This window comes from Musa acuminata, chromosome BXJ3-6, assembly GCF_036884655.1.
Source record: "Musa acuminata AAA Group cultivar baxijiao chromosome BXJ3-6, Cavendish_Baxijiao_AAA, whole genome shotgun sequence".
Classification (NCBI taxonomy): Eukaryota; Viridiplantae; Streptophyta; class Magnoliopsida; order Zingiberales; family Musaceae; genus Musa; species Musa acuminata.
In genome coordinates, this window is record NC_088354.1 from 6,215,881 (window position 1) to 6,239,719 (window position 23,839).

General features: G+C 39.9%; 2 protein-coding genes across 4 annotated transcripts; one reads left to right on the forward strand and one right to left on the reverse strand.

The window, feature by feature from the left end:
- Positions 1–157: 157 nt before the first annotated feature.
- Positions 158–4,963, forward strand: LOC103987204 (leucine-rich repeat receptor-like serine/threonine-protein kinase BAM1). Of its 3 annotated transcripts, none has more exons than XM_009405437.3 (3): positions 158–3,013; positions 4,042–4,487; positions 4,571–4,963. In XM_009405437.3, the coding sequence occupies exons 1-2, from the start codon at positions 448–450 to the stop codon at positions 4,461–4,463; spliced, it is 2,988 nt and encodes a 995-aa protein (XP_009403712.2). In that variant the 5' UTR covers positions 158–447; the 3' UTR covers positions 4,464–4,487; positions 4,571–4,963. The 3 variants fall into 3 exon arrangements, with proteins under 3 accessions (XP_009403712.2, XP_009403711.2, XP_065013140.1); XM_065157068.1 differs by having other exon boundaries at positions 181–3,013; positions 4,042–4,476; XM_009405436.3 differs by having other exon boundaries at positions 4,042–4,963.
- Positions 4,964–6,725: 1,762 nt separating this feature from the next.
- Positions 6,726–23,094, reverse strand: LOC135640994 (regulator of nonsense transcripts UPF3-like). The gene is made up of 12 exons (XM_065155922.1): positions 22,707–23,094; positions 21,571–21,677; positions 20,972–21,067; positions 20,752–20,850; positions 20,538–20,617; positions 17,424–17,516; positions 13,274–13,424; positions 9,483–9,553; positions 8,704–9,403; positions 8,506–8,621; positions 8,374–8,427; positions 6,726–7,468 (listed from the first exon to the last, which is right to left on the reverse strand). The coding sequence occupies exons 1-11, from the start codon at positions 22,844–22,846 to the stop codon at positions 8,389–8,391; spliced, it is 1,692 nt and encodes a 563-aa protein (XP_065011994.1). The 5' UTR covers positions 22,847–23,094; the 3' UTR covers positions 6,726–7,468; positions 8,374–8,388.
- Positions 23,095–23,839: the final 745 nt, after the last annotated feature.

Below are 23,839 nucleotides of genomic sequence, written 5' to 3' on the forward strand. Positions count from 1 at the left end.
AAAACTTTAATGGAATTCTGCAGCCAATGTCAGCACTTTGTTTGCCTGCAAATAATATTTAAAGACCACCTTCTTCTCTTTCCCTCTCTTGCCATATATTTTTGGCCTAGCTGAAGGAGCCACAACAGCCACCTCTCTCTCTCTCTCTCTCTCTCTCTCTCCACACACATATCAAAGAGCACAAGGAGAACAATAAAAAAAAAAAGAGATCAGACGAAGGAAGTAGGAGGTACCTGTCTCCCTTCATATCTTCCCTGTGAAGTCTCCTCTCTGAAAGATGCCTCTTCCCTGAAAACCATACACATGCGAAGCTTCTCAGATTCCAAGCCCTTAGCCTTATATCCTCCCATGTACAGTCTGTAAACCTCCATTCTTCTCTTTCATTCCTCCAAGTCATATTCTCGTAGAGATATGTCTGACTAGATCGATCTCCAAAACTTCATCAAAATGTTCCCTTCTCTCCTCCTCCTCGCCTTGTTTACTGTTGTAAGTCCTGTTGCTTGTGCTCCGCTTCAGAACGATGCCGTAGTGTTGGCTTCCGTAAGAGAAGGCTTCCAATCTTCTACCCCAGAAGTAGAGAGCTGGAATACTGCGGACCTTAGCTCAGTGTGCTCGTGGTTCGGAGTCCAGTGCGAGCACGGCCGCGTCGTCGCCGTCGATCTCTCCAACTTGAACATTTCTGGCTCTGTTTCGCTCGACATCTTCGGCCTCGACTCCCTCGTCAACCTTTCGCTCGCCGGAAACCAGCTCCAAGGTGCGATCAGGGTGTCCCATTTGCCGAGCCTTCGGTACTTGAACATCTCCTTCAACCAGTTCGACGGCGGGCTCGAGTGGGACTACTTGGGCCTGCCGAACCTGGAGGTGCTCGACGCCTACGACAACAACTTCACGGCCTCGTTACCGGCCGGCGTCGCGAGCTTGAAGAGAATCAAGTACTTGGACCTCGGCGGCAACTACTTCGACGGAGAAATTCCGGCCAGCTATGGGAGATTAACCACGTTAGAGTACCTGTCGTTGAACGGCAACGATCTCCGCGGCAGAATTCCCGCCGAGTTGGGGAACCTGACAAGCCTCAAGCAGCTTTACTTGGGCTACTATAATGTGTTCGACGGCGACATTCCCACCGAGCTGAGCAAACTAAGCAATCTAGTCCTCCTGGACCTCTCGAGCTGCGGCCTCGACGGGGAGATACCGCGGCAGATCGGCAAGTTGATCAACCTCGAAACGCTGTTCCTGCACTCCAACCGGTTGTCCGGGCAGATGCCGCCGTCGCTCGGTAATCTCACCAGGCTGACGCTGCTCGACCTGTCGAACAATGCGCTCACCGGAGAAGTTCCCCACGAGCTGGCCGCCCTCACCCAGCTGAACCTGCTCAACCTCTTCATGAACCGATTGCATGGCTCGATACCCGAGTTCGTCGCAGAGCTACCTAACCTGGACACGCTCCAGCTCTTCATGAACAACTTCACGGGCGCCATACCGGAGAGGCTCGGCTCGGGAGGCCGGATACGGGTGCTCGATCTTTCGTCGAACAAGCTCACCGGTGCAGTCCCTGCTAACCTGTGTCCTCTTAACCAGCTCAAAGTCCTCATTCTACTCAACAATTTCTTGTTCGGCGCCGTGCCCGCGAGCTTAGGCAGGTGTTCCAGCCTCACAAGAGTGAGACTCGGTCAGAATTATCTCAATGGCAGTATCCCATTAGGCCTCCTCTACCTTCCCAACCTAAACCTATTGGAGCTGCAGAACAATTACCTCTCTGGTCCAGTACCAGCGAATGATGATAACAGTGGCCACAGTCCAACCCAGCTGGCCGAGCTCAACCTATCCAACAACCTGCTCGCCGGGCCAATACCATCCTCCATCTCAAACCTCTCTTCCATTCAAACCTTGCTGCTTGGCAACAATCAGTTGGCCGGTCCAATCCCCAGCGCCATCGGCGGGCTGCGGCGCATGGTCAAGCTCGACCTGAGCCGCAATCGCCTGTCCGGCTCGATCCCGCCGGAGATCGGCAGTTGCACCCAGCTCACCTACCTCGATCTCAGCCAGAACAATCTGTCCGGCCCGATTCCGCCGGAGATCGCCGGAATTTCGATACTGAATTACCTGAACCTTTCCATGAACCACTTGAGCGACTCGATACCGAGGTCGATTGCGGCGATGAGGAGCCTCACGGCGGCCGACTTCTCGTTCAACGACCTCTCCGGCGAGCTGCCGGAAGTCGGGCAGCTGGCCTACATGAACGCCTCCTCGTTCGCGGGCAACGCCGGCCTCTGCGGGCCGGTCCTGGAGAACCCCTGCAGCCACACGGCCGGCAGGGTGCATGCGCCGCGCAGCGCGGGGGACTTCAAGTTGATATTCGCGCTGGGGCTGCTGCTCTGCTCGCTGGTGTTCGCGGTGGCCGCGGCCGTGCGGGCGCGGTCGTACCGCCGGGGGCCTGGAGGCGCGGCGTGGCGGCTCACCGCGTTCCAGAAGGTGGACTTCGGGGTGTCGGACGTGCTGGAGTGCATGAGGGACGGGAACGTGATCGGGCGCGGCGGTGGCGGGGTGGTGTACATGGGGCGGACCCGAGCCGGGGAGGCGATCGCGGTGAAGCGACTGAGGGCCGGCGGGCACGACCACGGGTTCAGGGCGGAGGTCCGGACGCTGGGGAGCATCCGGCACCGGAACATCGTGCGGCTGCTGGCCTTCTGCACCAACCAGGACACCAACGTGCTGGTGTACGAGTACATGGGGAACGGCAGCCTCGGCGAGGTGTTGCACGGGAAGGGGGGCGGCTTCCTGGGCTGGGACCGCCGCTACCGGATCGCGGTGGAGGCGGCGAGGGGGCTGTGCTACCTCCACCACGATTGCAGTCCCATGATAGTACACCGAGATGTGAAGTCCAACAACATCTTGCTCGACACGGGTTTTGAGGCACACGTGGCGGACTTCGGGCTGGCCAAGTTCTTGCAGGACGGCGGCGCCTCCGAGAGCATGTCTGCCATCGCCGGATCCTACGGCTATATCGCTCCAGGTGCGCTCTCACTCTTCTCGTTTCTGTTTTCTGTTTTCTGTTCTCAAAACATGGATCGTTCTGTTTCCGAAACACTCTCATACAAAACCGTTTCCCGCTTCGCTTTTCATTCTGCTACCAAAAACCGGCAGCCGTCTGCAGAGTCAGAGTCTTAAACATGCGTGAGACTCGGGACCTCTGATTTCTGCAACAGAAACAAAACCTATGTGTTTTACCCACCAGATAAAAGCTCAGGGGTACTGTGCGACTGGCTCACGTTGAAGCGACAGCATGCACACAGATTGATGGGCAGAGAGAGAGAGAGAGAGGGAGAGAACAGGGACGTGACGCTGAGGCGCTGTATGTCACGTCGTGAATCCGCCCACCTGTTCCGGTGCGCGGCTTCGTACCACCGGAAATGGAAATCCGAGTCACAGGACCAGGGGTGGGGGTGGGGGACCGACAAGAAGGGGCGGCAGCTTTCGCAGTATCGGCTTTGGTGAAAGCGTGCCTTCTGCTGTTCCCAATTCGAAGGCCTTGACTCTTTTCCTGCGTTGAGATCACTGTTCGTTCTCCTTCCAAGGAGCTGCCTTCTAGGTTGACTGAATCACCCGAAAAATCTTGGAGTGGGATTCAGCAACCTGGTCCCGTCACTTCAGATTTAGGTTTGTGAGAGATCACATCATCCACCACATCTCTGTCTCTCTCTCTCTCTATCTCTCTTGCATGTGTGCTCAACACCAGCACAGCGTGGGATTTTTTGAGGCTTGTGATGGATTTCAATGGCAACTCCCGAGACCTGTAAAATACATGGATCACAAAGATTCTCCCAGCTCTCACTGCTCCTCCTCCTCCTTTGATTTGATGGGGGATATGCTATCTGACTCTCGGGACATGCACACGATGATGTATAGTCCATTACTGTTAATGGGTCATTCGCCACCGAGTTCTTCTATATCTTCTCTTTCGGATGATGTATAGTCCATTAAATCCTCGTTTTGTGTACAACTGTTCTCTTACTCTGTTTTTGCTTTCATATTTGATCGCAGAGTATGCGTACACGCTCAAAGTAGACGAGAAGAGCGACGTCTACAGCTTCGGAGTGGTTCTACTTGAGCTCATCACCGGGCGACGCCCGGTGGGGGAGTTCGGGGACGGAGTGGACATAGTTCAGTGGGCCAAGAGGGTCACCGACTGCAGCAGAGACAACGTCGCCGCCATCGCTGATCCAAGGCTGAGCACGGTGCCGATAGCCGAGGTTATGCATGTCTTCTTCGTGGCCATGCTGTGCGTGCAGGAGAACAGCGTGGAGAGGCCGACGATGAGGGAGGTTGTCCAGATGCTCTCCGAGTTCCCGCACCATGTCCCGGAGAGCCACTCTCCCTCTTCCTCTGCCACTGCACTGAAAGAGAGCAGCTCAGGCAAGAAGGAGACCGGCTTCTGCAAGCTCTTCCCGGATCTCTTGACCTGATGACGGTGAAGATGTGCGGGAGTGGTGTGTAAATTACAGTAATGATGATGAAATGGACCCCTATAATTCTTTAACTTTGATGAGCAAAGGTGCTGCTTTCTTTTCAGATCTCAGTGCGAGTTGCAGAAGAACTGTTGGAACAACAATGAGCTTTACTCTGTTGATGGGTTGATGGTGGTGGTGATCACCTTCATCGAAAGAAAGCATGGCTAAGGTTGTCATGCAGCTCCAAGTGTGGTCCATGTACAATACTTTTCCATCATAGCTATTTGCTTTTGTAATCCTCTCTAATCTTTGGCCTCAAGCTGCTCTCATTTCCCTCAAATTCTTTGTTGGTTCAGCAGTAGTTTATGTTGGAATAGTCAAGTGTGGTAGTGGAAGTATCACACTTGAGCTGTTGTGTCATTATTGGGAGGGTGGTCTAACTATGCTCTGTTTCCTAATACTGTCCTATGAACCTTTGATGATACCCTATCTTATCTTCTCTTTCTCTTTTCTTTTTTTTTTTTATGTTTCTGTTAATTATAGCTATGACCTGCAAAACTAAATCAAAGGTAAGGCATTGATTGATTCAACAAAATCTATTCATGAATCATTGATCTTTGGAATGCAAAGGACCAAAATTTGAAAGCAGAGTTGATCAGAGCAGGGGTTCAGTGAGTAACCCATTTCTGCATGGTTCTCTCTCTCTCTCTCTCCAGGAGGGGGAGACAGATGAACCCCACTGAGTGGCCATCTGCAGACACATCTTTCCCTTTGTTTCTCTCTCTATACATCCAATCAACAAAAGTGCCTCTTTTCAAAAGTCCTTCCCACTCTTCTCCTATTGACTGTTGAGGACCATTATGTAGGCTTCTGGGAGTGTGACCGATGAACGATGTGTAGGATAAGATCAGAACATGAACCGATGGGGTAGCCGGAGACGATCCAAAGAAGTGGGTGAAAAGAAAAAGAAACAACAGTGAGATGGGACACTCTTTTTCTTGAGCAAAAGATTTAAGATCTCAATGACACAAGCAACTGTTCTAGGCTAAAGTTCTTTTTGTCTAACGAATGTGGTGAGGCTCAGAGTCGTCTCCATGCATTTCTTGATCCGCATTATGGAGCTCTTCTACAGGTCTTTCGGTGGGTGCAGTGCACTTCTGCTCTCGTTATGTGACACAAAATGCAAATCCTTTTGTGTCTGAACAACCCAAACTATTCTTTGTGTTCTTTGGTTTCACCTGTCGTCAAACTGATGACACATATGGTATCTGCCAATTTGCATGTGGTGTTTTCTTGGCTTGGAATTCTTTGATCTCTCTGATGGGTTTCCAGCATCCAGGTGTGGTTTAGACACATTATTTATCACCTTCCTTTGCAGCCTTTGATCTGTTAGAATAAAGATCAAACCTTACGGTGGCAGCTTTTCCTGTCTGCAAATGGTGAAAAGTAGCAGCAGGCCATGCTGAGATACTTTGCTTCATGTATGCCTGTCGGAATGATCAATTAGATCTCTCTCCCCATGATTATTAGAACTCGGTGAACTCATTGCACGAGCAAAAACATCACCTGAAGCTCATGATGAATCCATGGGGATGAGCAAGAATTGGATCAGATACATTCAAACAAGATCAATAACTTACAAAATGCAAGTTCAGCTGCACGTAAGCCTCGCAGTGCTGCTGGTGCGGCTTAGACTGCACCCTTCCCTGTCCTTTTGAAGTTGTTGCATGCCAAGTTTTTGTCCTAAGAATTCTCATATTTCTCAAGTGTTTTGTTTCATGTCTAGAAATCAATTGAAATAAGGAAAGATGGTAGCTTAATTCCACATCAAGAAAACGCTAACCTCGTCACAATTTCAGTAACATGGATGAATTGCCTCAAATAATTAAGTAGTGCCAGCTTAATTTGAGCGAGAATGCATTTGACGAGGGCAATAAGAGAGCAACAGTTCTTGTAAGATGAAGCGATAAATTTTAAGATCAAGCACTTTGAAAAAAAAAAAAAAAGGCAAGATTTATGTTGAAAGAATTAATATATTAAAATCAAAGTTGAAACAGCAATAAATAGATGGATCTTAAGAGAAGAATTATTCTGGTGGATTTATCATAATACTCAATCCACAGCAATCCAACAACAAAATGAGAGGTAAATAAACACCAGGTGTTTCCATCCATTTTAGGAATCAGAAACTATTCGGGGGAAGTCCTTTTCTGCGAGAACAAACGCAAACCTAACGAGATAAATCGGCAAAAAATAGCTTCCATAAAACCAACTTAGTTGAAATAAAACCCGTCTTAGATTTAGCAGTATAACAGCATAAACCAAGTCACAAAACCCGAGTTTTATGCCTCAATCAACTCGTTCAAATACTCCAAAACAGACCTTGACGACAGACTGATCCACCCTGAGCCGGTTTAACCATTACACTTTACAGCAACAAATGGTAATACTTGGGGTGCTTAAAACGGGGATTCTCCCACTACTGTATAAGTACTAACCAGACCAAGTAGTCCACGAAGCAGTGAGTCGTACAACGCTTTTCAAACCTATAAACAATGGCCAGAAAGAAGCACTGACCTCCTCAAACTATTCTTTACAGTTTATACCAAGAGAAGTTGCTCGTTGGCATAATATACTTGAGAAGGGCCTTTGCTTACATCTCTATGCGAAAAAGTATCTTAGCCAGCTCAAACTGTTCAGTGGTATAGAAGACAGACGAATCTTCCATCAGCTGGCCAACAGGATTCCATCCAAATAACTCGATATTTTTTTGAAACTCACAGACCCACAAGCCAATTTATTTCACTTCCTAGCTACCTTAGATCATGCTGCTCTTGATTCAACTAGAGCTATAGCTGTAATTCCATATCGAACAATTTGGTAACAGCATCCTTCGAGCAGCATTTATCCAAAGCCGCATAACTGCCATGCAAACATTATCAAGAACTGATAGACCGAGCCCCACAACCAAAATGTTGCCACAATTGACAAATCTGCAATAGTGCATAATTGCATATATCCTGTAGCATAAACATTAGCAAGTTAATACAAATTAAAATAGTACACATAATACAAGGATCCAAACATATAAGTACTAAATAACCAATAAGAAAAAAGCAAACCCATTATTGTCTTCCCAAAGAACCAACGAATGAGCTTCAGGAGTTTTTCGAGATAAATTAGTTTAATAAAGCATGATTTATATAAAATTAATCTATATACTAATATCTATATATCAAAGATTTCAACACCACAGTACACTAGTTACCCAACTCAGGGCAGCCCAGTGCATGAGACTCCGAACATGAAGGTAATCTGAGAGAAGGCTCTTCAGTAGAGAATGATTTCTTTGCACCTAAAAAGATTCTGTAGATTTCTTTCTAGATTCTTCAATTAGTAACAGCGAAATGTCAATTAGTAGATATAGATAATCGGTACTCGGCTATCTGGATGTAATGCTGATTCAGAAAGATCTAGCTCTTACAGAATTAATAAAAAGGGGAATATTAATTATCGAACCAATTCGGATTCCAGTATTATCTGCAAGACTGTCTTTCAGGCTAGACTTTTCTAGGAAGGGAGTTCTTCGTATGACAAGGATAGGAGTGATTTTTCGACTCCACTTAGCTGTTCTCTAAATAACCCAATGCCCCTAATTGTGTTCACAACTCAACAATTTATAAATTTTCTTAGCACTATATAAAAAAAGATCCTAAAAACCCTAATAAAATGATTAAAACTGTGGCCCGAACTAAAACATGATGCCAGTATATTTTATAATGATGACAATTTATACTTTCTGATCCTTGTTTCCATGGTGGAAACCCTAAATTTTAGCTGAATCATTAATTAGTAGAACTCAGCTAATGCCATAGAAGTAACTAATAAATAGAAAATCACATGTTCTAAAGAAAAAAGGCTTCACCATTCACTAGAAGATTCACGAAGCTGAGCCTGACTTCTGAACCCATACTTGTCTCTGAACATAGTTTGGGAAGAGTAAGTATAATATCATGAAATAGCTTTAAACCAGAAATAACATTTTATCAAATTTCACCTCGTGGGAACTGTAGACAGTGGGACCCCTTTTAAAACTCTTTCCCTCCGTAAGACTCAAGGAGCTATCCGTTTCCTTTGGACCACGTGCACGGCGGCCAACATGCCTATGAGAACCTAAATAAGTTATAAAAAAATATCAGTCATGTAGTAAAAAGAAAAAAAAAGCAAAAAAGACACTGAATTGGAAAGGCCATACCATTATCCAATGAAGAAAAATCAACTCGTCCACTTCCATACATCTTCATATCTTCGCTTCTACTTGCAGAAGACATATCAGCTTTTCTTTCTACACGACCTAATGATGTTTCATAGGCGGCATGCAAATTATTGCTACGTCCAACACGAGCATTTTGAACAACCATGTCCTCCTCCCCAACTTTACCAACAGCCTGTTGAGAAATGGATATGCTTTCTAAAGCATCCGTCATCTGAGTCACCTCAGCATATGGACTTCCATCACCAGATCGAGATCTGTCTGCACGACGACGAGGGGCCCAAACACCACGATCAGGTCTATCCTTTTTCCTTGTTCGCTTTTCGTGCTTTTCACTAATTGATATGGAACCTTGTATATTGTTTACAGCAAATTTATCAACTATATATCTTTTATCATCACCATCAGAAACAGATGCAAGTGATGAAATACGTGAAATGTAATCTTTCGTATTTGAGATTGCACTGGGGGCCCGAGGCAGGCGCTTGTCCTTCTCCACATTTACCGCTTGTGTTTGCTGCTCAGGATGGGCCACAGATACATGTGACTGATCCGCATGCCCTTCCTTCGAGAGTATTTTCCTAATGATTCTTCCGCTTGCCTGGTTCTGTCTAGATGTTAAGGTTGGTGAATTTCTTACTGAAGATGTTATGATATGCTGTTGTAACAAACTCTTAGACACCTGGCCAAAGGATATTTGAAGCAGTTACTAATATAGAGATTAAAAGACAAAAAAGATCACATCGTCATCAGTATCTTACATCAGAAACTTCTTGCTCTTTCCCTTTCAAAAGCACAAATCTTCCTTTTCCAGATTCAGAAGTTTCAGAAGCTACAAAATTTCCATGAAATTCAGTTACTACAAGTTAACAAAACAACCCCAACACATATTATGATGTTATATCAGGTAAAGAACTCAGAATAAAAATAATTCATGAAGATAAATCAGTCAGGATTGTAGATCAGTTAAACTGAAGGATGCTCACGGATTAGAACCCCACAAGCCTAACATTGCTGTGGTATCAAAGAGATGCCAATTTAAACCAACAATCAGAATAAGTTGTTGCAATTGAGGCCAAGCACTAAAGCACATACATAACACCAACACATATGCACACATGTAAAGTCAAGAAGCTGTATTAACAATTGATTCTCAGAACTGCCAACTTCCTGTTGTAAAAACATTTAACAAAATCCCTCGATTAAGTGGAATCTAGAACTTTATCGAATCTTGTCAAGGTTCACAAAACATGCATGAATAAGAATTGGTTACATTAGTCAATCTTAACCTAATTAGCCATGTCCAGGTTGCATGGATAGTGAATTAGTTCCTGGGATATTTAAAAGTTCATTACCGTAATTTTACTTTCCCTTCTTGTTTTTTCTTCTGAAAAAGGGGTTGTATTTCCTCGAGCAAAAATCTAGCTAATAAAGGCATTCTATGTGTATGACACAAGGAGGTTCCCTTGTCAGATTATTTACACACCTTGACAGTTGAAACCATTCCCTATTGTCAAATAACCTTGCTTGCCAAAATTAAATCACCAATCCTTCTCATATGCCCATTAAAACCATAAATCGTTTCTGTCAATTATAGGCTTGAAAACCTGCCTTAACCTAAGTTCAACATCAAAAGAACATATTCCCACTGAGCTTCATGGATAAACCTTGCATTTTCATTGAGACAAAAATCAGATAGAATAGAATAAAAAGAGAAAAACAAAAGACGAAGGGAGAAGGCAGTGACTAGATTTACAACTAGTTATAAAATATTCCTTTTATCTAAGGGGAACAAAATAATTTGCACAAATCCACTAAACTTTTCCATTCTAACCATTCATCTTTTACTGTATGCACAATGTATTCATTAATCTCTCATTCTTTTTTAATAATGAATCCAAAACACACTCATGTCTTTTCTTAGCAATGCATATATTCAACCTTAAATCTGGTTAATCTAAAAACCTTTAGTTTCCAAGGTTTTTCTCTACAACTGAAGTTTAGAATTAATCCCAATTCATCAATCAAGATAATATCATTAGCAAACAACACATATTAATCAAGTAGGAAGGGCATCTATCCTGTCCATAACTAGCAGCATATCTGTAACACGCCCAATTATTTCCACATTGGAAGTAGACAAGATTAAGATTGACTCATAAGGGTCTGATGAGTGTACTACTATCAACTTCAACTTGAGTATTTTGGCCAGTGGTTCGGGCCAAACGAAGTTGATAGGCTAATTAGCCCATCAGGTCTGGGTCGTGACATTTGGTATCAGAGCTGACCTAGTATTTAGGCATGATGAGAGGGCTCGAGTAGGAAAAAGCTACCCGTGGATGGAGTCAGAGGACTCGTCACGACGTGAGCCACCACTGGACTACGACTCACATGCACTATGCTATGGTTTGATCTAGGTTATGCTGAGCCTTGACGAGAACGTCAAGCCTTTGAGTGGGGGAGATTGTAACACCCCCGATTGTTCCCACATCGGAAGTGGGCAAGATTAAGATTGGCTTACAAGTGTCTGACGAGTATACTACTATCAACTTCAGCTTAAGCATTTTGGCTAGCGGTTTGAGCCAAACGAAGTTGATGGGCCAGTTAACCCATCAGGCCCGGGTCATGACTATCCATGACCAATGTGGAAAGACACAAACTTGATTGACTTTGATGTGATACTATTTTTATAAGAAACTCGTTAAAAAGACTCCTAATAATCCCAACAATAGTGACCTGTATAATGAATCTTTAAGAACTATATAGTAAATTTTTTTTCAAAGTCAATAAAAGAATATAAAATATTTTTCATCTCTGTATTCTTAATTGTCAACAAATAAATAGAATCTATGGTTAGATCTTTCAAGCACAGAATCAAACTGATACTCAGAAATGCTCATTTCATATATTGGTCTATCTTTTTTTCCAATCACCCTTTCTCGAGGTTCCATAACGTGTCTCATTAGGTTAGTCCTTCTATATCAAAGCAGATTTAGATCTCCCCCTTATTCATAAAATCACTACTAATAGAAAAAAAAAAAAACCCTTCAAGCATGACGCAATCTTTTATGCTCCAAATTTTGTTAAACGAAATAGCCAACCAAAGTATCATTTAACCTGCTTTTATCCTCTTTGAAACTTCTTTGGCTCTCTTATCTATTTTATGAACAAATATGTTGTTCCTAGACTTCCTACTTGAAGGATAAGTTATCAATAAAATATTCATTAAATAATTTATAATAATAGTTTCTCCATCTTTCCTTAATCTCCATTGCGTTAACAAACACATTTTGGTCTGAATAGTTGTGATCACTAAGAAAAATTGCAGACCACAGCAATAGAGCAGATGCAATTTTCTTAAATACAACTAAAGGTACAATTTTTCAATCACCGATATCACACTTACACTCATAAAAAAATCATACAAACATCTCAAATTACTATCCAAGTAGAAGTCGTCAAGAATAGGTCAGGGTGTAGCTTTTTCTCTCACAAGGCTTCTAGATTTTCATTCCTCATCCAATGGCAAGGCTAAATCATCATACCAAGTTTTCTCATCTCGACATTACATCTGTGAACAGTAATACATGGGCAACATCATGCTATAACATTTTCCTTCAAATAATTTGCAAATTCTGTATAATTCAGGAACAGCTATATATGAACATAAGCAGATTACAAGACATGCAGATAGGATTCACGAACAGGTTCTAATGCTCTGCCACGTTCATATTCAGGTGATTAATTGTGATTATGCTTCATTATGAACTTATGTAATTTAAAAGAAGTTACTTTTAAATTATCATTTTCCGTTAGAATATTGAATGACATTATACCCGATTTTATAGGATTTAACCATTTTACTTCTCTATATGTTAAAAGCTCCCGTAAAATTTAAACTTTAGCCTAAGCACCTGACTGGCAAGAAAGTTTAGGGAAGGCGACCAAACTACTATTACAGAATATTAATCAATTAGGGCACCGTGGTTAAGGATTATAACCAAACAATTGTATCAACATAATAAATAACAAGAGGCAACAACACACATTAAAAATTTTGAACTATAAGGCACCTAATTATAGCAACACAGGACTTACCAAGTTCTGACCAACTTATGAGGAATTAAGAGTATAAACTATAACAAAAAAGAATTGCTGATGATTAGATGATGTAAATTATAAGAAAAGGAGGAGAACATGCTAATAAAAGAATATAATCTACCAAAGAAGAAGTTAAAATTCAGTTACCAAACCATGCAAGTCTAAATACAAGTTCTATAAAAGAAAACAGTAGCAAAAGAAAGCAGTCATTGTTATCTAGGACACCATGAAGGACCCTATGCATGAATTTTTGTGACCAGGTTTGTGTTAAAGTGTAAACTAACCATTTCCGTGCAAAAGCAGCCTAAAAAGGCACAAATCATCTTATGTGAAAATCTATAGATCAAACCCAAACTGATAGAATACATCAGAATATTCACCAGTAACTAGTGCGGGCAACACAAAGTCAATTAGATGGGATGTCCAAGAAATGAGAATTGAGCATACGCACCAAATTCATCTTCTAATGCTTCTTTTTTCCCTGGAGAAGGTACATAAACAGATTTATCCACTGTAAGCTGCTGATCTTCTCTCCTTGACATTAAAATGTATGTTGGTTTGTCTTTGGCACTCCCCTTTTTCATGCTATCCTTTAACACATACTGCAGAAAGGATAAAAGACATGACCATTGTTGTTAGAATATAAAGAAGGTGGTAAATAAGGTTCATGATGATGCCTCAAGGTGCCTAATAAAGAGAATGATTCGTGTCCAAAAGAACCTAAAAGGTTGCTCATTGGGAATAAAGGTGATAACCCAACAAAAGACAGAAAGATACATGAATAGGAAGTTGAATCAGCAAGAAAGGCACCATAATATGAGGATTAAAGTATCATAACTCATAAGAACCATCATATAAAAAGATATACAGACACCAGTACATGCATTGGTATACATTGGCAAGCGCATTATCAACGTTAGCGCAATGACACTTTTCTATCAGCATATACTGCATGGTGCAGTATTTATAAAGCACACTTACAATACATGCAATCATGCAGTAGACAGAAATCTAGATGAATCAAGTTCAAGCATGTGCTCAAAGGCCAACCTATAATATATTTCTTAAAATTTTTAGTGGTTATATACTGCTCAAGGAAAATTGTCTTATTCATATGTAATTTTACAAGAAATCTTATACAGAAATGTTGACTTGAGACTTTTCCCTAGCATAATTAAGCTTCCACCCAGAGTATCAACTCTCCTCTTCTTCATCAACAAGAATGAGAACTATAGGTGTAACACCCCACATTAGTCCAATATCAGAAGTGGGCGAAGACAAAAACTAGCTTATAAGGGTCTAATGAGTGCACTACTAGAGTACTAGTAACTTCAGCCTATAAGCATTTTGAGTTAATGGTTCAAGCTTAACGAAGGTAATAGGCCAGTTACCCCATCAGGCTTGATCATAACAATTGGTATCAGAGCCGCCCTAGTAATGGAGACATGGTGAGAGGTTTGTGTAGTTAAGGACTAAATGTGGACGAGGTCAAAGGGCACATCACAGCATGGAGCCACCATTGAGCCATGTCTCACATGCACCATGTTGGGGTTCGATCTGGGCTATGCTAGGTTTTGACTAGGACGTCAAGCTCTTAAGTGAAGAAGACTATAACACCCCGATTTAGTGCAACATTAGAAGTGGACTAAAATTAAGATTGACTTATAAAAGTCTGAGTATACTACTGTTAACTTCAGCGTAAGCATTATGAGCTAATAGTTCAAGCTCAATAACGTTAATGAGCCAATTATCCCATCAGGCCTAGTCATAACAATAGGACATGCTGCTCCATTTTTCTAACATTTGTATTTGATATTTAAAATTGATCAGAGGCAAAACATATCATTAATTGGACCTATGACATAGAGCCGAATAGTCTTACCATGGTCATTAAATCGAGTTGATAGAATCCATGACTACAACCAACCCAATGAAAATTGTAAAACATAGTCCTTCCAAGTTACAACATATGATGAACAATAAGATAAAAGACTAATGACCACACCATAATCAGATTTTTGTTAGCATAATATCGTTTGCAAAGTGATGAAAACAGAGATCTTATGCAAAACTTATGAAGAAAACATGTGGTAAGAAAAGAAAAAGATGTAAACATGCATGCATGTGAACACAAGGAGGCATGCATAGTTGGAACCTGTTACTGTAACTATATCTGCGAAAATGGGATAGGCTACAGCATACTTAACACAAGTTATGGTCCATTCAGTGTTACAAAAAGAAAAACGAATAATTTGATCATTTAACACAGACAAAATGGATATGTGACATCAATCATCTCAAATGATGTATCAAAAAAAAAATTCATCCATCTATAAACAAGAAAGATATATCATCTTCAAGAATCGTATTTCCATTTCAAATGCATCTTTCATGTAATAGATTATGACCAGTGACAAGCATGAATGTGACTGTAGAGTTGACAGCTAGGGCATAGCTGCCCAGCACCAACAGGCACTATTGCACTAACGTCTGCATTTTTCATTCAATCAAAAACAGTTTCAATCCCGTTAACTCTTACATTAAGGTTATGACAAAGTTTTGAGGAACAAAGACAACATAAAAGGAAAAAAAGTGTAGCAACAGGCTTTACAACAACGGACAGTCAGGCAGAAATTTGAGACATTAAAAAAAAGAAAGGAGTGAAGGTATACTGACAGGTTTTAGAACAATGGAAACAGTCTAACAGGAGGTTATAGATATCGAGAAAAAGCAATATGTTAGATAAATAAATGTGGTTCTTGCTATACATCTGATCTTTATAATGGCAACATTAAGTAGTTCAAAACCAGATAATAGCACACAATTAAGGGATTTGAGCTAACCAAAATGTTCGTGGCCCAAAAGAATTAATTGTCATAACCAGGTCAGTGAGATTAAAAGAGCTCCTGATTATAAAAAAAGATACCTTGGAAGCTGACAACTAAAATTATCAAAGAGTCTAATTCACCTATGGAGATTGAATTAGAAAATACTGCAGAACAATTGACACAAGCTTCGTTAGTTTATAACTCACTGCATTAGCCAAAGCATTTGAGGATCAGGTCGTTTGCAATGTAAGTGCCAATGTTCTCAAAATCACTGCCTGTTCTAGTTACCTGGCAATTTTGAGTTTCAGTCCAAGCTTCAGCTTGAACACCAAGATGGGGCTTAGGGAGCTAAATTGGTACCTAAAACCACCTTTTACTGCTAAGTAGATGCTTGTTACAAATAATCTTTATTAAAGAATAAAAGGATTTCTTCTCATGTTCTTTTTGTTAATATTAAGTAACATATCTATCAAAACACTAGCATAAAAGGGAGAGAGAATAAATTTGACAAGCCATAGGATTATAATCACAACATCCAATATGAAATGCAGGATGTTAAGAATTCAGATTATGCAATCTCTATTAAGATGTTAATGCATGAGGAATAAACATTGTATATCATGTCTCTTTTGAGGACTTACTGATTATAAAAAATGTTTTCACTTCACTCACACACACATACGTAGATACACGTGTGTCTGTGAGTTCATAACTTCATACTATTTTTATTGCATTTTTTTCTAGGTGACAACCTATTTGTCAAGGACATCCACCTAAGCCTTTCACTGCCCAGACATTTTTTATTACTTTGATAATATCATGTGTAAAGTATCAAAAAGAGATAAATTAGCCATGTTTTTTAGTCCAAATTCTGCAAGGAATAAAGGTTCATTGCTCCATCGAAGCAACAGAATTAGGTAAGTTAAAAGTTATTTCGCCCAAGGAGAGTACTGAGGAGATAATAAAGCATTCATCTTGAGCATTTTGTTGTAATTTGTATATGAAGGCACATATTTTCTCATGTTTCATGGCCCAAATAAGTCTTAGCAAAAATTCCTTGGGCAACTATTTCTCAAACAATAAAGTGGTAAATAATTAGACTAACAACCATAGCAACACCAGTTAAGAGTTTTTGTCTATTACCGATGCCCGCATTAAGTCCCTTTAACATACTAAAAGGTCTAGAACTCTTTGCGCTACATTAAGAGCAAATTATTCTATCATGTAACCAAAATGGTAAAAAATGTTAAGCATTCAGTCAATGCTTTTATACCACTGCTTCTTTAGATGCATAATTCCAGATGCTGCCTTTCAATAGCATGCAGACATTAAAATTATGACTGCTTAAATGGTGAATATGGGATATAATAAATAGTATCACCATTTTCACAATCAGAAAATTAAAAGCTCAGTGTAAATCAAGATATTGGACCAGAATAAAAATAGACAATGAATGGGACAAAAGAAGTAACGACAAAATATGACCACTAATAGCAACAAGCAAAATAGAAAATGTATGACATTTAAAAAAAATTAGTGCAACAAAAGCAGCAAGCAGACCCATCTTCCCAAAGCAGTTTGTACTGCTAAAGAAACTCTTGCCAAAAGTTTAAGGAACATCAGCCAAGTTACAAATTCAACCAGAAACAAATGTCAAATTAAACAAGTATGAAATATAGAAGCATATATATATCCAAGAACTTGCAGCACAATAACAAAATTCAAACTGAATAACTAAATAAGTAAGCAAATACATAGAGTGGAAGTCGCAACTTTACGCTTCTCGGAACTTCTTTTGGAAGGACTTGAGCTGCTCGCAGAAACTCCTAAAGCTCTTCTGCTAACTTTACCACTACCAGATGATCTCTGCAGCAAAGTAATATCTTAGGGAATGTTCAGCAATAAAAGCTTACGGCCAACTTTGGCAGCATGTTTAAACTGTGCATTGAATCTAAAAGCCGAGAATAGCAAACACAAAGAAACACGTGTTCACATTCAACCCATAAGAATTTTAGCCAGTGATCAACCAACTAAAAATATCCATGCAGGTTTAAGATTTAATTCATTAAAAAAAACTTAAAATGTGGATCTTTTTATTTTTTTTACCAATCATGGCCAATTTCATCATATGCTGCAAAGCAGCCACTTCTGTATAGGACAACAAGAGTTTGTAGTTTCACACATGTATGACACAGTTTACTTCATAACCATCTATAAGAAACAACTAGAAAATTAATACGTCTGCTATATATGGCATTGCAGTAGTAAGTTATGAAATTCATATCATAAGCAGCTCCATAAATCAATAATGTCATATTGCCCTCAATTCGTTGCAAACATTGTCATGATCCAAAGTCAAAATCATGTTGGCTGTTTCTCTAAAAAAAGGTGTATCTCCTAAGGAGTTGAAATTCTGAAGGGTGGCAGTGACTTGTATACCATCTCATGTCATAATCCTTGTAAATGTGGCACTTTTCAGGACACTAATTAAAAACCTGATGTCATCAAGAAAAAGGATGTCTAGTCCATCTAGAGCACAATATTGATTTTAATCTTTGCTGAAAGAATACCATTCCACTTTTAGGATTCCTATATTTATCCACTTCAAATAATTTTATTTTCTGCTGTTTTATCCACTAAATTTGAAATTATTAATGCAGGAAATTCCATATTCCATTACCCGTGATCGTCTATGATGCAACTGGCCTTTCAACAAACTTTCTAATAAGACCAGCACTTTAAACTGTTTTAGTTGCAGTTCTCACTATAATATAAAAAGCCAAACAAGAAGCACCTCAAAGAACTTCATGCAACTCTCAGTTGTCTATATCACTCAATGTTCAAAGGCTCTCCCTATAAGCCTATATAGAATCTTTCAGCGTAACTTCAATTGTTTAATCCCATTTTGTGAATTATCTCCCAACAAACTTTCTAATAAGGTCATCCTTTCTCAACGGTTTACTCATGACTTTCATCACAACATAAATTACCTAACAAAAACCACCTCAAAGAACTTTGTGAACATCCACCTTTATCTCTTATCATGCTTCTATATTTTCCCAAAGGCCCTTCCCAGATTGACTTCAAGTGATTATCGATTTTGAACTGTTTTACTTAAGGTATTGAACCAAATAGTCCAATTTATCTACATCCTGAAATGTACATAATGTATTTGTCGATTGGCTGAAACCATTAAGGTAATGAGGATCTTAGAATATACACATGATAGTTTTCCAGTGCATTAAATGATTATACTGTACTACGAGCATCATGATAAAAAATTATCATATTTCCACCCACAGTTGCTTATATCTATCGATAATTACTTCAAATTCATTCACATTTCCACTAGCTTTGGACCATTTCCCTGAAGGATTCATAATTCGATCATATTTGAGATTCTTGGACTTTCATTTGTTTTATCATAACTTTCAGTATTTCAAATCATTGAAATTACTACTAAGGTATTACATGTAAAATGACATTAACTTCTACTATAGACCCGTTTGTCAAACCAGAAGTACTTGACATTAACCAAACACTCATCACAATGTCAAATTCCAAAGTATTTAACCTATCTCCACTTTGGTGCCAATTTCCACCTTTGGGGAAGCAATTCGACCCTAAATCATTTAATATCTGATGATACTCTTTTTGGTCATCCAGCTGACACGGAAAGCAAGATCTAAATGTAAAATGACATTAACTTCTATTATAGACCCGTTTGTCACATTAACCAAACACTCATCACAATGTCAAATTCCAAAGTACTTGACTTATCTCCACTTTGATGCCAATTTCCACCTTTGGGGAAGTAATTAGACCCTAAATCATTTAATATCTGATGATACTCTTTTTGGTCATCCAGATGACACGGAAAGCAAGATCTAACCTGGTCGATGCCTTGATGCTGAGTTTGCACCATGCGGTACACAACTGCCTGGGTCCAAAAATTGAAAAATTGCCAAGGATGGGCCAAACTAGGTCATCTGATGTTCGAAACAAATCCCGGGTAGGAAAAAAAAGAAGCCATAATCGTAGCAAATGAAAGTTAGAAAAAGTAAATATTGTTATTTCCAGAGTTACTGCACTTCCTAAAGCACCCCTTTTTATATATGTTGTTCATCCATATAGAGGTGGAGGAAATCAGTGAGTCAGCCACGATGGATGTTGCCCCCTATACATCAGAGAACAACTAATAAGTGTTACAAGGTCAGCCCATTAATAGTTTGAAGGAACCAATATTAATGATTGAGGTTGACAAAACAAAGCTCATTGAAGCTATCAATAATGTTGAGTTAATTGTCCGTGTGGCTAATGTAGAATGGTTGTTGAAGTAGGCCCTTTGGTGTTTCCCCATAAATTTCAAACATTCAAAGGTTCGGAAGTATTCTAAAGGAACAAACACTTAGTTTGCGATAACAACACAAATCATCACTAGCATTAAAAGTTCAAATAATCATCAAGTCAGGCTATGGAAAGAGGCAGAGCCAGGAATCATTATTGTAGGAACAAAAAAATTATATTAGAACAAAAAAATATAATTAATTCAATTAGGTATCTATCACGCCAATATAATAATTTATTCTAATTTGAGTTTCGTTCGAATTTTAACAATTACTTGTAGCAACCAAGCAAGCACCCAACTAATAAGAAAGTTGTTTTACACCTAAATGATTCCCCCACAATAATTTGGTTGGCCACCTGAACCCCTTAAAAATTTCAGGTGTATACTGCATAGGGTCAGGGAGCAGCCCAAGTGGGGATGAACATGGTTTGACAGTTCCCATACAGGTGTTAGATACATGGACTTATGACAAACAGATACATCAAATACAATAAAATCAATACAAGGGAAGTGGCAAGCCTACACGATTAGCTTGATACCTGAGCACCACTTTTAGCTGCTCTTTTCCGTCGAACAAAATCCATTAGAGGTGTTACTATGGGTGTTTCCTTTGTAGCACCTATAGAACAAAATGCCATATTTGTTAAAACGATTTTTTTCTACCATTAAACAAATTCATCATGTTAGACAGCTACTACTTGTTATGGTACCATCTAGTTTAAAGTATCAATGCATAAAAATATTACAACTGACCAGCTCTTTCAGCTTCTTTTCTCTCCAGCTGAATCTCAGCACTAGGAAGATGTTCCACAGGCTTTGATATAAGCTCAAGAAACTCCATATATTCAGAATCTAGGTATCCATCAAAAAACTAACAGTGATTAAAATCAGAACACTAACAGAGTCACAGACATGCATTTAAAATGTCAAGTGCACAAGATAAAAGAAAATGAAAATAGATAGAAAGGTGTACCCTTATATATGGTCCCTTCACGAACATCTTTCTTTGACCAATGCTTCGGGACACGTTGAAAGGGTGCATACTCTACAAGAGCCTTAAATTGAGCACCTGGCGTAACAATTTTCAAGAACTTATCAGACAAAAACCATATTACAAATTACATGGAAAATACCAACCAAAAATTTTTAGGATTTTTCACATGGAACATAACTAGCATACAATATAGCTAGCTGATTACTTGAATACAATCTACATTTGAAACTAGCTTAACCATAAATGAGCACACATTGCACAAGCAAACACAGAAGCTCCACATGTAAGCCTGCACATAACAATCAGCAAGATGTGCCACATGCATATGCAGAAAACAGACATGCATAAGCTAGGAAGGAGGTTCAACTATCAAAATAAATAGAAAGACAAAGCCCACAATGAATATGATTTGCAATTTGTTCTCAGACAAACAACACTACCAAAAGGATTCTGAAGGAAAAAAACCTTTATCATCTCTTATGCTGCCCTAATCTTAAATAGCTTTTGAATAAATAAGTTACAAACGATAATGAAAACTTAACTCAAGCTACATATAAGGATGAGAATATAATGAATACCCTTCTCGTTGACAAATATATGCCCATCAAAGAACTCAGCAAACTCAACCACATCATCTGGTATCTTGAAGTTAAGGTAAGCTCGAGTATATCTCTGGTTCTTTTGGCTGTGGAAATTCAATGCACACCATAAGAAGATAAAACAACTATATCTATCACTAGCATATTGTAAATAAGATGTAAAACAAAAAAAAAAGTAAACTTATAAATCCAGGTGCAGTCAACATAAAAATGCCAAGTACAAAATCCATTGTATTTACGATGGTTGAAGTTAATACAGGCACATGTAACTGAAATAATTGGATACTTAAAAGTTAAAAATGTTAAGATAAGTCAGGAACTCGTGTAACTTTGAAGCCAAACTGACATTCAGTAAAGTATTAAAAATTAGCACTAGGCATGTCTTTACAGATATAGTAAAAAAAAGTAGAAAGCCTATTTAGTTTTTTTGAAAATAAAAGCATATCTACAGTTCTCATTCAGATTCTAAATCATAAGCGTAGGTTTTGTGGATTATTTAGCTGAAAGCATTATCTAATATGATGCATATGAACAAAATCAAAAGCAAAAAAAAAAGCCTAAACAAATTTTCCAAACATATTTGCTTAGTAAAATCAAGTCTGGCATTTCCACAACCAGATAATAAACAGCATAGAATCTTAGAGCTAACTTAACTGCAAAAAAAGCAGTAACATGATTTACCATTACGCCTGCAATAACAGGTCTAATTAAGTCCATGGTACAACAGAAAACAAGTTTTGCTACAGAAGTATAAATAAAAAAGAAGAATTGACAAAAAAGGAAATACGCAGTCAAAACACTCTTTAGAATGAATGACTGCAGACATAAAGATCGAAGTCCCTCAATTAGTCGGTACAATAGGATTTAGAGAGGCAACTACATCTCAAATGGAAACCTCAAACGAAGGCTACGGAATTACGGCCTCAAAAGAACCCCTGTAAATGTCAGATAACCAACTCCCATGCCACCAGAATCCCAACCAAGATATATGTTTGATTACAGCGTTAAGCGACGCCGACCTTACTAAACATCAAGATATCGAATTCCACAACAACTAGAGCCACGTAGCACAACTCCATATAAATTTCTCGTCGAGGGAAAAAGAAACCCTTTACCTGTTCTTTCCGGGACGAAAGCACACCCAATCGTAGCGGCCGGCAAACCTCCCATCGATCTGCTCCATCAGCACGGGTTGCGACATCGATGGCGGCAAGCGCCGGACCACGACCTTAGTCCGATCGGAGGGATCCTTCATGTGTCTCGACCCTCAAACCCCCTCCCTCTCAACAATTAAAGGAAAAAAACGATACCCCTGCGGGAATCTTCTGCGGATTGGATCGAGAGGTCTCGAAATCCTTGGATCGCGGCTAGGGTTTTTGCCCCCCAAATTAGGGTTCCGATCTCTAGAGGGGGAGAAGCGGAACGATCCCGAATGAGTGTCGAGAGATCGCGTAACACCAAATGTATCGGTCAAGAACGGAGAGAGCATCTAAGAAAGGGAAAACTACGTCATCGGCGCAATTACATATATTGTACTCCCAAGTCGGTGAATTTGGTATTTATCGTTCTTATTATACATCTAAGTTAAGCAAATATATTCCCAAATCATATAGAACTAAAATTATATATACATATACATATATGAATATATATATATATGTTTTGTACTAAACAACTAATTTTGACTATAGTTAGAAGAGATTACTATGAATTTTCTAATTAGATTAAGGAAAAAAAAATATAGCTGACGGATTATACTAATTAAAGGAAAATATAATGGCAATATTTGTAATAAAGAAAAGTCTTTATCGTGTCGTGGGGTTTACCAAAGACTCCGAGCGTTGATTATTCTACTAACTAATACGATCCCCGAACCTTTACCTGCCTCATGATTGGATGTCCGATGGCGAAGCCATGCGGGACCCAGAAAATGATATTTTTTGTGCGTGATGATTTGACGCTCTACAGGAACTGACGTATGAAAAGATGCTACCTATGCACGTGAGATGTGCGTGCACGGACCACGTCAATCGTAATCACCTAAAAAATGCTTCGGGGTGATGTGTCCGCCCAAGCGGTCGCATGTCGCAACCTGCGGTCGTAGGATGAAAATCCAACCGTTAACGGGGACGGAGCACGAATCTTAAATCTCGCTGGAACCTTTATGGTCTCCGGAAATGCTGCAGGCATTGCAGAGATCCTTTGCAACTTTGATCCATTCAGCAAACACAAGCTTTGAAGCAATTCT

Bases quoted from the DNA above. Each gene is read 5' to 3' on its own strand.
- LOC103987204 (XM_009405436.3), top strand. From the start codon at position 448: ATGTTCCCTTCTCTCCTCCTCCTCGCCTTGTTTACTGTTGTAAGTCCT. The intron at 3,014-4,041 runs GTGCGCTCTCAC...ATTTGATCGCAG, and splicing joins CTACGGCTATATCGCTCCAG to AGTATGCGTACACGCTCAAA.
- LOC135640994 (XM_065155922.1), bottom strand. From the start codon at position 22,846: ATGAAGGATCCCTCCGATCGGACTAAGGTCGTGGTCCGGCGCTTGCCG. The intron at 13,425-17,423 runs GTTGCGACTTCC...TCCTTTCTGCAG, and splicing joins GAAGTTCCGAGAAGCGTAAA to TATGTGTTAAAGGATAGCAT. The intron at 8,428-8,505 runs GTGAAATTTGAT...AACTATGTTCAG, and splicing joins CTGTCTACAGTTCCCACGAG to AGACAAGTATGGGTTCAGAA.